The sequence below is a fragment of the Periplaneta americana genome, chromosome 2 (assembly GCF_040183065.1).
Source record: "Periplaneta americana isolate PAMFEO1 chromosome 2, P.americana_PAMFEO1_priV1, whole genome shotgun sequence".
NCBI lineage: Eukaryota > Metazoa > Arthropoda > Insecta > Blattodea > Blattidae > Periplaneta > Periplaneta americana.
In genome coordinates, this window is record NC_091118.1 from 8,076,848 (window position 1) to 8,090,424 (window position 13,577).

The window sequence follows — 13,577 nt, forward strand, 5'->3', positions numbered from 1 at the left end:
GAATATAGTGTACATTATAGAGCTACGGACATTATGACTGGACATCATAGAACTATGCACATTTTGAACCTGGACGATTTAACATGGACATTTCAACGTGGACATTATTCCATGGACATTATAATCCTGGACTTTAAATCTGGTAACCATCCTGGTATTATTTTATTCATAACTAGGCCTACACCCTTCATTGTCACAAAATATTATAAGGTATTATGAGAAAGTATTTTTCTCGTTTTAAATACTAAGTTTTTTTCCCCTTTGTTTTTACTGTATAAATACGTTAATGCATTGGCAGAAGAATTCAAATAATGTTTGTCTGTCTTATAGGAGACGGAGCAGAAGTACCAGCAGATCGTGCAGTTGTTCAAATCAATTCCTGGCAATGACTTGGAGAGAGCTAAAGGTTCTGCTAGTAGAGGCAACACTGTCGCTATGCAGTTCCTGCTTGACATTGAAATTGATGTTGATGTAACAGATGGTTCCAAGAGGACGCTGTTGCACTTGGCAGCGGAAGCCGGTCACACGGACATGGTGCAGGTCCTTTTGAACTCGGGTGCCCATATAAATGCTGCAGCAAATGATGGGGCCACGCCCTTGAACTTGGCGGCTGGTAGAGGCCACCTGGAAGTGTGTAGGCTGCTTCTTGATGCCCAGGCACAGGTGAAGAAGAGGGGAGTGGAAAGAGCAAGAAGTGCGCTGCATAGCGCTGCCTATAGAGGTCGTCTAAAAGTGTGTGAGTTGCTACTTGCTAAAGGAGCTGATGTGAACGTATTAGATGGCAGTCAGAACACTCCACTGCACCTGGCAGCAAAGGGAGGACACGTGGATGTGTGTGAGTTGCTGCTTGCTGCCAAAGTATGGATGAACAGGAAGGAACAATACGGTAAGACTGAACTGCATTACGCTGCCCATGAAGGTCATCTTGAAGTGTGTGAGTTACTGCTTGCTAAAGGAGCTGATGTGAACGTATTAGATAGCAGTCAGAACACTCCGCTGCACCTGGCATTAAAGGGAGGACACGCGGATGTATGTGAGTTGCTGCTTGCTAAAGGAGCTGATGTGAACGTATTAGATAACAGTCAGAACACTCCGCTGCACCTGGCATTAAATGGAGGACACGTGGTTGTGTGTGAGTTGCTGCTTGCTGCCAAAGTAAGGGTGAACAAGAAGGATCAATATGGTAAGACTGAACTCCATTACGCTGCCCATGGAGGTCATCTTAAAGTGTGTGACTTGCTACTTGCTAAAGGAGCTGATGTGAACTTATTAGATAACAGTCAGAACACTCCACTGCACCTGGCATTACAGGGAGGACACGTGGAAGTGTGTGAGTTGCTTGCTAAAGGAGCGGATGTGAACGTATTAGATGGCAGTCAGAACACTCCACTGCACCTGGCTGCACAGGGAGGGCACGTGGAAGTGTGCAGTATTCTTCTTTCTGCCAGAGCAGAGGTCAGCAAGAAAGGAGGACAACACAGGAGTGCACTGCATTATGCCGCAGAACGGGGCCACCTCAAATTGTGTGAGTTGCTACTTTCTAAAGGAGCAGATGTGAACGCCGAAGACACCTCACTGACATCTTCACTTCAACTGGCTGCAGAGAGAGGACACGTGGATATATGTAGGGTGCTTGTTGCTGCCAAAGCACAAGTGAACAAAACGAGAGAAAATGGTGAGACGGCACTGCATTGCGCTGCACGAGGAGGCCACTCTAAAATTTGTGAGTTGCTACTCTCTAATGGAGCACAGCCGAACATAGAAGATTACAAGAGGATCTCTCCACTGCACCTGGCTGCACAGAAAGGACACGTGGATGTCTGTGGGATACTTCTTGCTTTTAAAGCACAAGTGAACAAGAAGGAAGAGTCCAGTAGGACTGCTCTGCATTACGCTGCTCAGGCGGGCCACCTCAGAGTGTGTGAGTTTCTAGTCTCTAAAGGAGCAGAGGTGAATGCGAAAGATCGCAATGACAGATCTCCACTGCAGCTTGCTTCAAGTAATTATAAACATTCTGTGGTGCAGTTCTTACAATCCAAACAGATATTGTAGCTCCTCATTCTACTTCTGTGGGCGGGTAAGTTATGACAGTCAACATTTATAAATTCACTGGCTTCATTTATACACCGACGGATCCTTGATCTCCAGAGAACAAGGTGCCGGTGCAGGTGTTACGTGCTGTTTCTTCTCACTTTATACTCGTAGATCTCTTGGGTATGGAACAACAAGTTTTGATGGAGAAATGATTGCAATAAGTGAACGTCTCAGGAATCTTCTGTGTCACATCAGTAAATTTAAAAATGGAGTTATATTGTCAGACTCCAAAGCAGCTATTCTATCAATAGTCTCTAAACACACACCTTCATTTCAAACAGCAGAAATAACTAAAATGCTCTCTCAATTAATATCACTCAATAAAAGAATTGTATTCCAATGGATACCATCCCATTGTGGAATTCTGGGAAACGAGAATGCGGATGCTTTAGCAAAGAAGGGCAGCACTGCTACTTACAGACCTGTTACTAAGTCTACGTATTACTCTGTAAAAAGATTTATGAAATCTACATACTTAGACTTCAACAAACAAAATTTGATAACACAATCCCAAGGGAAAAAATGGAACTCTCTGCATCAAAATCCACAGTTAATTCCCGATTTACCACGAAAATCGTCTGTAGCTGCATTTAGATTGGCAACAGGCCATGATTGTTTGGCCAAACACCTGCATAGAATTGGAATATATCAGTCCCCTAACTGTCCATTGTGCAACTCAAACCAAGAAATGGATTCGGAACACCTCAAAATCTGTGCTTCAGTGGCTGGCCATGATAATATGTTTGAAAAATATTGGAGTGCAAGAGGTCAAATGACTTTATTGTCAAACGCCTGGCATTAGAAAACAACAACAACATTTATAAGTTCGTGAGTGTTAGGAAGTGCACACACCATAACTGCAAGTTCATACACCAGAAATCCTACTAAATAAGTATAAGCAGGGGTAGAGAAATCCCAGGTGCCAGGTCGTCGCCATAGCGCCTAAAAATTTTTATGTGATGCCTGATTTTTTTTTTAAATTCAGTTAAAGATTTTTTAAAAATTTCGATTTCTTTCATGTCGGTACAACTAATACATAATGTTAACAAAAGAGGGTCATAGGAAGAAGTTGCGTGTGTAATGTGTTTTATTAATTAAGTATAATGTTGTGTGGATAAGCTTCAGGGCTTCTACCGCGTTGTCTTGGTGTTGGTGGCTGACGTTTCGACCGCTGAGTTGTCATCTTCAGAGCAGTTGTTGGATAAGGAAATAGTCTGCGAGCTCGTATATATATAGTAGTCTCGATGGGGGGAGTACTTGTGGTGATAGGTCGTAGGTTCTCCTTCTGGCATCTGATTGGTCCTACGTTGTCCAATCTGGTTGAAGTTTGTATGAAGGGGAGTATTCATATTAAATACTGGCCCTCATAAGGTCCGAAAGAGTGACCTTGATACCGTGCCCGATGTCCGGAAGCTGCAGAAGCCTACGCAAACACTTAAGTATAATGTTGTTTAATATATATTTTACTAAAGGTGCCTTTACCTTAGCTCAAATGGTTCTGTCATTGTATGAGTGGATAAAATGTGGTGGTTCTTGAAGAAAAAAGGAGCTGGCAGCTGAAAATATTTTAGTTTGTCTGTCCCTGAGTATATGATAACGTGGATTTAAAGCTCATGAAAAATGTACCAATAAATCGACAAAATTACAGTTCCTGTAAAAGTAGCAATGCTTAGTGAATATGAATATACCAGTACCTTTATTCTCTGATACTTGAACCATGTGCTTTTATTGTCCAAAATCAGTAAGGCCACAAATCTCTTCACTGTATAAATGTGATGTTATTTAAATGGCTGCCTTATAGGAATAAACTCATCATATGAGAAGAAAGAGTGTCAGCCAAGAGAGAAATACGGAAATATTGCTTGATATTGAATTTCCTACTGGTAATGACAATATGTGGTGTGGATGCTCGAAATTAGGTTGAAATCCTTGACACTCCCTCCCTGCAACATAGAGTTGCACATTCTTCTAGTATAGAACCCTCTTCATCTTTATGATATAGGTACACAGCAGACTTCCCAGGTTTAAGATCGTGAATGTTGAAAGTGTTTGTTTGCCCATAGTTATTGTAGGTAGAATGTTTCTTGGACTCGAGTGTTTGGTGTAAAAGAAGATTTTCTATAAAATCAAAGGCTATATCACCAACACCATATTATACATAACAATGTAAAATTTCCTGCTTATTGATCAGCATAGAAAATATGCAATGCTGCCACACTACAAACAACGAAATGCCGCACTTAAAGGTAGATAGTGGTGAAATTGTTTTCTCCCCATACTGTATGAGCGCCATTTAAAGTACGAGAAGAGATGTGACAAAATTATTTTCTTTGCTGTTCACAGTTCACATTTAAGCCTCTGATTGTATAAAAATCTAAAAATGGCATATTCTACCTTAACGCCACAAAATCACAGTTTAATTTGATTTATTATTGTCTTGCCCAGTGGCGGTTCCTCGAAGGAGGGAAGGGAGGAACGTCCTCCTCACATTTTCTTCTTTTGAAAGTAAATACCAAATAAAATATGTGCCTTGAAATTCGAGGAAGATTCGATAAGTTTTAAGTTCACAGCTATAAGAAAAACTCGGTTGATCGAGTTTTAAATGACGCGCGCTCATGTGCTGTAGAAAACTGTGAGAAAAATGCGAGATTGTCTGTGTGGAGCAAAGGCACTCCATTCCTCCTCTACTGCAGTTAACACGCATAGACAACAGCGCGCTAGCGGCCAGAGAAAGAAGCAGAGTTTTAAAGCGAGTAAATGAACGAAGTGGGAGGAGATCCTCCTCTGAATCAGCGCATGGGCGGGAAATATAGAAACCGACTGGTCGTGCAGCAAGCTCGCTACTGCTGCCACCTAACGATGTTGCATTCAACTGGACTATAACACATCTAGGAGGAGACACAACAAAAACAATTTTAATGCAACGCTATGAAAGACACCATGTAAACTTTTTTTTAATTATAAATCAAAAATATTATTCATTGCACTTTATATAGACTACTATTCATGGTTTGAAACTTTCGTGGATATTTGAAAATTAAAGTTGGGTTTATGTAAAACAAAGAGGAAGTAGTTCTACGTAGTTGGCCCCTGAAATTCACTTCTATTCATTTTTACTAGACAGGGCAACAGCCAAGCTGTCAGTTTTGTACAAATATATTTGAAACTGAAAGTAGGTACTCCAAACTACATCATTTTTAACATAAAAAATTAATCGGCCACCGGCAGCTTTGAACAATAATGATAGTATAACTTTACAAGAACTGATATTCTTCAAAAGCATGTGATACTGAACTTGTAAAATGTACATGTGGAAATACAGACCACGTGGGTGGGTGCAGTGTTCTCGCTTTCCTCAGATTATTTCCCATTCCCATTTCCATAAAACGGTTCCGGTTACAAGTTAGTAGTTAGTCTCTTCCAACACGTGTGATGCTGTAGTGTGCTCGAAAAATGCTACGAGGTTGTGAATTTCCTTGTAATTGTTAATTTGTGCAATTATTCAACAATGAATGGAAGTGAAAACATAATATATTTTGGACTCAGTTTACAAGAAGAGATTAATGCTATACAGAAGGGAAGGCCAACCCCAACACTACCTGGTCTTACATGTATGTATGTAGACTAATTTGTAGCATGTTTCTCTCAAGAAGGTGTCATTTCGTGCTGTTAACTTCTTTCCTCCTCTTAAGAAATATGCAGGAGCCGCCACTGGTCTTGCCCCATACTAACAACATCAAATAGTGTAATTTGATTTATCATTGCTTGTCCTGTACTAACAACATCAAATAGTGTAATTTGATTTATCATTGCTTGTCCTGTACTAACAACATCAAATAGTGTAATTTGATTTATCATTGCTTGTCCTGTACTAACAACATCAAATAGTGTAATTTGATTTATCATTGCTTGTCCTGTAGTAACTATATCAAATAGTGTAATTTGATTTATCATTGCTTGTCCTGTAGTAACTACATCAAATAGTGTAATTTGATTTATCATTGCTTGTCCTGTAGTAACTACATCAAATAGTGTAATTTGATTTATCATTGCTTGTCCTGTACTAACAACATCAAATAGTGTAATTTGATTTATCATTGCTTGTCCTGTACTAACAACATCAAATAGTGTAATTTGATTTATCATTGCTTGTCCTGTACTAACAACATCAAATAGTGTAATTTGATTTATCATTGCTTGTCCTGTACTAACTACATCAAATAGTGTAATTTGATTTATCATTGCTTGTCCTGTAGTAACTACATCAAATAGTGTAATTTGATTTATCATTGCTTGTCCTGTACTAACAACATCAAATAGTGTAATTTGATTTATCATTGCTTGTCCTGTAGTAACTACATCAAATAGTGTAATTTGATTTATCATTGCTTGTCCTGTAGTAACTACATCAAATAGTGTAATTTGATTTATCATTGCTTGTCCTGTACTAACAACATCAAATAGTGTAATTTGATTTATCATTGCTTGTCCTGTAGTAACTACATCAAATAGTGTAATTTGATTTATCATTGCTTGTCCTGTACTAACAACATCAAATAGTGTAATTTGATTTATCATTGCTTGTCCTGTAGTAACTACATCAAATAGTGTAATTTGATTTATCATTGCTTGTCCTGTAGTAACTACATCAAATAGTGTAATTTGATTTATCATTGCTTGTCCTGTAGTAACTACATCAAATAGTGTAATTTGATTTATCATTGCTTGTCCTGTAGTAACTACATCAAATAGTGTAATTTGATTTATCATTGCTTGTCCTGTACTAACTACATCAAATAGTGTAATTTGATTTATCATTGCTTGTCCTGTAGTAACTACATCAAATAGTGTAATTTGATTTATCATTGCTTGTCCTGTACTAACTACATCAAATAGTGTAATTTGATTTATCATTGCTTGTCCTGTAGTAACTACATCAAATAGTGTAATTTGATTTATCATTGCTTGTCCTGTAGTAACTACATCAAATAGTGTAATTTGATTTATCATTGCTTGTCCTGTAGTAACTACATCAAATAGTGTAATTTGATTTATCATTGCTTGTCCTGTACTAACTACATCAAATAGTGTAATTTGATTTATCATTGCTTGTCCTGTACTAACTACATCAAATAGTGTAATTTGATTTATCATTGCTTGTCCTGTACTAACTACATCAAATAGTGTAATTTGATTTATCATTGCTTGTCCTGTAGTAACTACATCAAATAGTGTAATTTGATTTATCATTGCTTGTCCTGTAGTAACTACATCAAATAGTGTAATTTGATTTATCATTGCTTGTCCTGTAGTAACTACATCAAATAGTGTAATTTGATTTATCATTGCTTGTCCTGTAGTAACTACATCAAATAGTGTAATTTGATTTATCATTGCTTGTCCTGTAGTAACTACATCAAATAGTGTAATTTGATTTATCATTGCTTGTCCTGTAGTAACAACATCAAATAGTGTAATTTGATTTATCATTGCTTGTCCTGTACTAACTACATCAAATAGTGTAATTTGATTTATCTTTGCTTTGTCCTGTAGTAACAACATTTTGTTCATGTTTCGCCCCCCCCCCCCACGTGTGGTGAAATTTTATGTTCGTGGTCAGCTACATAGTTGAACACCCAGAAACTCTGTAATAACCTGTTCACTGTGAAAGACAAGGATCATTTTTTGTAATATGTTTTTCTATTTGTGTTTTGTATTATTGCATTGATAATATAATTGTGTTGCTGATTATGTAATTCTTTCCTCTATAAACACAGAGGAAACAAACAGTTACTGTGCACCTGCCTAGATACAGACTATGTTAGTGGTTCCCAAAGTGTGGATCGCAACCCCCTTGCAGGTAGTCGAAACTGATGATAGTGGTCACGAGATGATTTACAAAACACGCCTTATTAACATACACTACCGGTATATTTATTTTGTATTTAGAAACGTAGAGAATGTTGAACATAAAATGTAAGAATTGAAGCGTTGGCTGGAACAATGTTGTAAGTTACAAAATTTTCATTTGGCGTTTTTCCGTGTAATAATGTTGTATGCCATGTTACCTTGCTATACTCTTTGGCTTGCAACTGTCCATCAATGCACTACGTGGAATTTGTCCACTCAAAAGTTTGCTGCCCTATAAGAACAATGTTGTACGTGTACACATTTTTGCAGCTCCTGTAAATTTTACTAAATGTAACTTATAACGTTCCAGCCGACGCTTCAATTAATGTGATAAATGTGCCTTTTTTTCAGAAAGTGCTTCTCAAATCTGAATTCTGCAGTCAGTACACCCAATGTATCAAGTTCAAAGAGATTTCTCGCTTTTGTTTTGATGACAATCAGATACGAGAAACTTATTTTGCAAAAATAAGAGGTTCAAAATGGTACAGAAATTTAAGAGGTCCTTTAGCAAACTCACGGTATTCCTGCATTCTTTTCATGCAAAACTGGTCTAAGGTCCGCTACAAAAGTCTGCTTTCAACTTTCTATCGGTAGGATACTATCTCAATGAGATTTTTCTTCTTTTTTTTTTTTTTTATTATTTCATCCTGTTAAACTCAGCCTTCTAAAAATGGATTAAGTATCTATCTGGACTGTCGTAATTGTTTTTAGTTTCTTTCAGAAAAGTGTGAAAAAGCTATTTAAAAATTGTGCAAACTTAATTTGTATCTCTGCAAAAGCAAACTCAGTGCCCTATTTGTCGAATCAATGTGATATGTAGCTAAATATTCCATGAGTTCTTTACTACACTGAAATGTGTCATATTTACTTCTGTCAATTGATATCGACCATATATAAAGTATCTTTATAAATCTATTGATCTTACCTCTAGTTGTTAATATCTTTGCCTTGCAAACTACTATTCGAAATGTTTAAGTGTTGGAAAAATATAATATCAACAAGGAAGACCAATCTAAGAAGCCAAAGAGATTTGGAAAATAGGTATGCATATTCTGACTTCTCATCTTGCAGGTACCGGTACATTAGTTCTGCTGTTAACCTCTTACCGCATTCTGGGACAGATATGGCACATACCGGTTTTATATTCATGTAATTTATAATATAGGTATATAATATTTCAAACTGCATACTGGGACAGATATGGCACACGGTCAAGAATTGGATTTGACCATATGTGACATCAGTTGAGAAAAAAAGAACTACTTAAGTTATTTGAGTATTAAACCAGTGTGTGCAAGACTGTCCCATGCGGTAAGGGGTTAACTGGAAAAATTTTCAACACATTATCCCACGAAAGCCATTTTATTTCCTTTCACCAATAATAAAGAAGATTCTCATATAACGAATCTTTGTCTTCACAAATTTTGCTAAAAATACGAGATTGCAACGTTCTTTCTTTGATGGAATTTATCACTTTATATTGACCATTACCACAGCCCCACGAGGTTAATAGTTTGAAGCACTTGAAATGATGATGTTTACGTAATATTTCGTGTCACAGTATACAGACACGTGGAAATTATTAGACTCAAACGATAATATATATTATTCAAGTAACATTTATTCTAGAAAACTCATTTATTACACACTGTTTGCAACAATTAATGTTTCGTATGAAACCCTTTGTTGTTTACCATCAATTTTATGCGATTTGGCATGCTGTTCATGAGCTTTTCACATTGATTCTTGATGTCTTCGTCCCTGTACCATACTTGGATAAGTGCTTCTATGAGGTCCACCTTGGTGGTAATCATCGTTTTTTTTTAGTTTTCTCTTTACGATAGACCAAAGATTTTCAATTGGATTTCCGTCTGGGCTGATACCTGGCCAGGGAAGGACGTCTACATTATTTTCAGCCAGAAAATTAGTTACTGATCTGGCTTTGTGACAAGGTGCTCCATCCTGCATGAAGGCACATTCACCATCAGGGAACCAGCCCCTCATTTGTGGAAAAATTCGGGTTTCTAGGACTTTTTTTTTTGTACTGATCCTGTCGCATAGAGTCCTACAGAATTATTTTGTGGCCAGTAATTCATGATAATTATGAAAATGTGAAAAATGTGGTGCTGAGTCTAATAATTTGCACACGTCTGTACTGTACTTCTGTTTTAGTCATTCTATGGGTGATATTCAATGGTTTTGAGTAAATATCGTATTTTATTTAGAGGCATTTGTATTTTTTTGAAAATGGTAGTGGGGATCGCAAACAAAATTCTTGCCAGAAAAGTGGATTACGCCTTTGAAAAGTTTGGGAACCACTGAACTTTGTTAAGAGAGTGAAGGAAGTGAGAAGGCAGGCTATAATTGTCTGTGTTTAAAGTGAAATAGGACTTTGTTACTGACATTAATACTAACAAAAGGCAATTTTATGTGCATACTGTTTTTTTGGGAGGGGGGGCTTGTATCAGTGTAGTAGAGGCAAACTGGCAAGAGAATGTGCCCAGCAGTTTCCATGAACAATTATGAGTCTACAGAAGAAGAAGAATGTTTTAAGTATCCACGACAACTTGCAGTGTTTTTAGATTTCCATGAACACTACATCAGTTTGCATTAAGTTTTACCATTGCTTGACTAACTTTTAATGTTAAGTTTGATCAGCATAGTGACTGTTGGACAGTTTTTCTGGCCAGCTGAGCTATAGCATACTTTTTAAAAACATAAGCCGTTGTATCGTTTAATGTAATGTATGTTGCTTCATTTAATCAAGGTTAACATACTTTATCTTTGTGGTTTAATGCAACATTTTTGAATCAGATTATGTTAGCATCATGTTATTCTTGTAAGATCAATAAATACTTTAATGTTTATATGAATCTTCATTGCTTGTATGATTATACGCGAAAACTCAGGTGTTTTCGCGTTATTTTTTTGCAACCCCCAAACTCTTTGCAGGACCACATCCCCCTCCTCACCACATAGGGGATGCTTATGCATTGCATGTCAGGTTAGCATACTCAAATGGCGTTTCCTTCATTTTACAGGTTACATTTCTTTCGAATTGGTTAAGATAAATGCCAACCAGGATTTGAACCCAAGCCCACTAGTTTCGTAGTCAGACATGCAAACCACAACTTAGTAATGGTAGACCGGTGTCTCCTTGATACCATTATCAATTTTATCTCCCGATTTTTTAAGTCTTATTTAACAATGCTGTCTCGACTACTAGGTTATTTAGCATTGATGGAATTAGTAATATGAGACAGGACTCTCCACGAGATTAACTGATATTCGCACTACTGTTGGAGAAAATCTCGGAAAAAGTCCAAGGAGGTAATCAGCCTAAGTGGGGATCGAACCCACGACCGAGCATGGCTCTGGATCAGCAGTCAGTGGCCCCGAATTTTGTAAATGGCAAAATAATATTACGAGAGTATTTCAGTAAACAAAAGTTGTTTGTGTGAACTTATGCAACAATTGATTACATTTTCCATAGAAAATGGCAGAATTGTAAAGATAGCAAGGCATAAGTTTTCAATTGAAAAAAAAAAAAAAGCATAGGTCGTCCAAAAAAAATGTGAGAAGTTAACATGGGGGGGGGGGTCTCAGGTCCACAAAATATTTATTTCATTTTTTCTAATTATGCTGTTTTGTTTTATATCCACTAATTAAGACTTTAAATGTTATTTATTTGCTATAATTCAAGAAACATTACATAAAAGACTCAGTATTCATATAATTATTTTACAAAATAATGCAATTTTCCTGAAAATACACATTTTTGAACAAATATATGGGCACAAAAATTGTCTTATACTAATTTACCATAAACTAAATTCTTTTGCAAGGTTTCACGAATTGCAAATGCTGACAACTATCTGGCTATGTCTATGAACAGAAAATTTGAAAAGAAGTTCTCATAACAAGCAGGAAATTGTAATAAAAAGCCACCAACTGTTAACACCATTTTTGAGGAGAAATATCCATTTCAAACGTTCAAACAACGCTGAAAAATATAAATTAAAACTTTAATTTTCCGACCCTTTGTTTTAGCAACATGGGGGGGATCTCTAAGGCCCATAAGTTTTTTATTATTATATTTTTAAATAATTTAAAATATTTTTCACACTTTGTCAGTTTACGGTTCAACTGATATATATATTTTTAATTTGATTCGAAATACTTTATGAGTTAATAATGGAAAAACAACCAGTGGGCCTTAGAGTCCCCGTCCCCACCCGTTAGTGTTGCTGGGGTTAAAGTCGAACAGGCAATATTGGAAGAAGAATACATATAGGCCCCACTTAAACCGTTGAATTTTAAATAAGCTACGTTAGATATCTTACATTTATTATACTTAAACCGTAAAATTTTATTTTATATAGGCATATATATATATATATTTTTTATTATTTATTTATTTTAATCCGCTAAAAAAAAAAATCTTTCGGCGTGGGGAAAACAACATTTTCCTTTGAGTACACATGAAATTATTTATTTTATGTAGGTATTGGTTTTAAATTACATTCAAGGAAATGAACCGAAAGAACTTTATTGATTATGTGATGAATTCCATTTTTGAGTAATGAAAATATTGAAAACGTATGTGGCGCCACAAAACTGTTTTGTCGATTGTCCCACGGACATCTTCAAATATTTCGATTGGCGAAGCGCATTGCGCAGTTGATATTGTGCCAAGAGGCCTATATATATTATTAGTCTTCTATCCTCTTGTATTGTACTTAGGAAGGTGTGTGTGATTGTTCTCGGTATCTGACGATACTGGCTCTACGGATTGACATTGACAATTTCTTCCAGTCGCTGTAATTCCTATATCTTAAAAGTAAGTAAGCGGGATGTAGGCTATATAAGAGATAATCTTGTAAAAATTAATATTACGATAAGCCGCTTCGCTCAGTTACATGGAATGATGTGATTTACACTTCTGGCATTTTATTTAATATTTAAAAAGTCTAACAATGTAAATCCTCTGTCACATTCTAGTTATAGTTATTCTCTTTTAAAGTTTTACGTAGTTTCGGACGTTAGCGTAATCGTAATGTTATGTTTACCGGTACTGCTTTGTGGCTATCGGAGTAGTATAGGTTAGCTTAATTTTATAGGGTTATTGCCGGGTTATGTTAGTTCAGATTATGATAGGTTATGTCAGGTTGCAATCGAAATTATGTTTTTACAATTTTTTTATTTGTGTTAGCTTTCGAAAGTCTAGCATAAAATCGTCGTTTGTAAAAAGAAAAGTTGGGAAATCGTGGAGTGGTCGTTCTCCAGAATTAAGTTTTTTTTTTTTTTTTTTTTTTTTTTTAACTAGCTCTGAGGCAGTTCCCTTAGTATTCCACTTATAAACCTTGCATATACCAATCTGTGAGAGGTTAGGTTTGGTTAGTTTAGACATTTGGGTGAATGTAGAGTATCCAACGCCCACGAATGAATATTTCACTTTTATCACTGCCAATGTTGCGCTATAATCGTATATGCAAGGTAGTCTATAACAAAAACCTAAACTAACCACACCTAACCTGTCAAAGAAGCAACAAGTTATACTAAATATGTGTAAA

At 36.4% G+C, this 13,577-nt stretch overlaps 1 protein-coding gene across 5 annotated transcripts in view; it reads left to right on the forward strand.

Moving 5' to 3' along the window:
• The window catches only part of LOC138712443 (ankyrin-1-like), a 117,234-nt gene extending 111,045 nt beyond the window's left edge, over window positions 1–6,189 (forward strand). For 3 of the 5 annotated variants that reach the window (XM_069844282.1, XM_069844268.1, XM_069844276.1), the window contains exon 3: window positions 331–6,189. In XM_069844282.1, the coding sequence (XP_069700383.1) occupies window positions 331–2,052 (1,722 nt within the window). In that variant the 3' untranslated portion in view covers window positions 2,053–6,189. The remainder of the gene's footprint in view (window positions 1–330) is intronic. The other 2 variants (XM_069844291.1, XM_069844299.1) reach the window with 2 other exon arrangements.
• The last annotated feature ends 7,388 nt before the right edge of the window (window positions 6,190–13,577 follow it).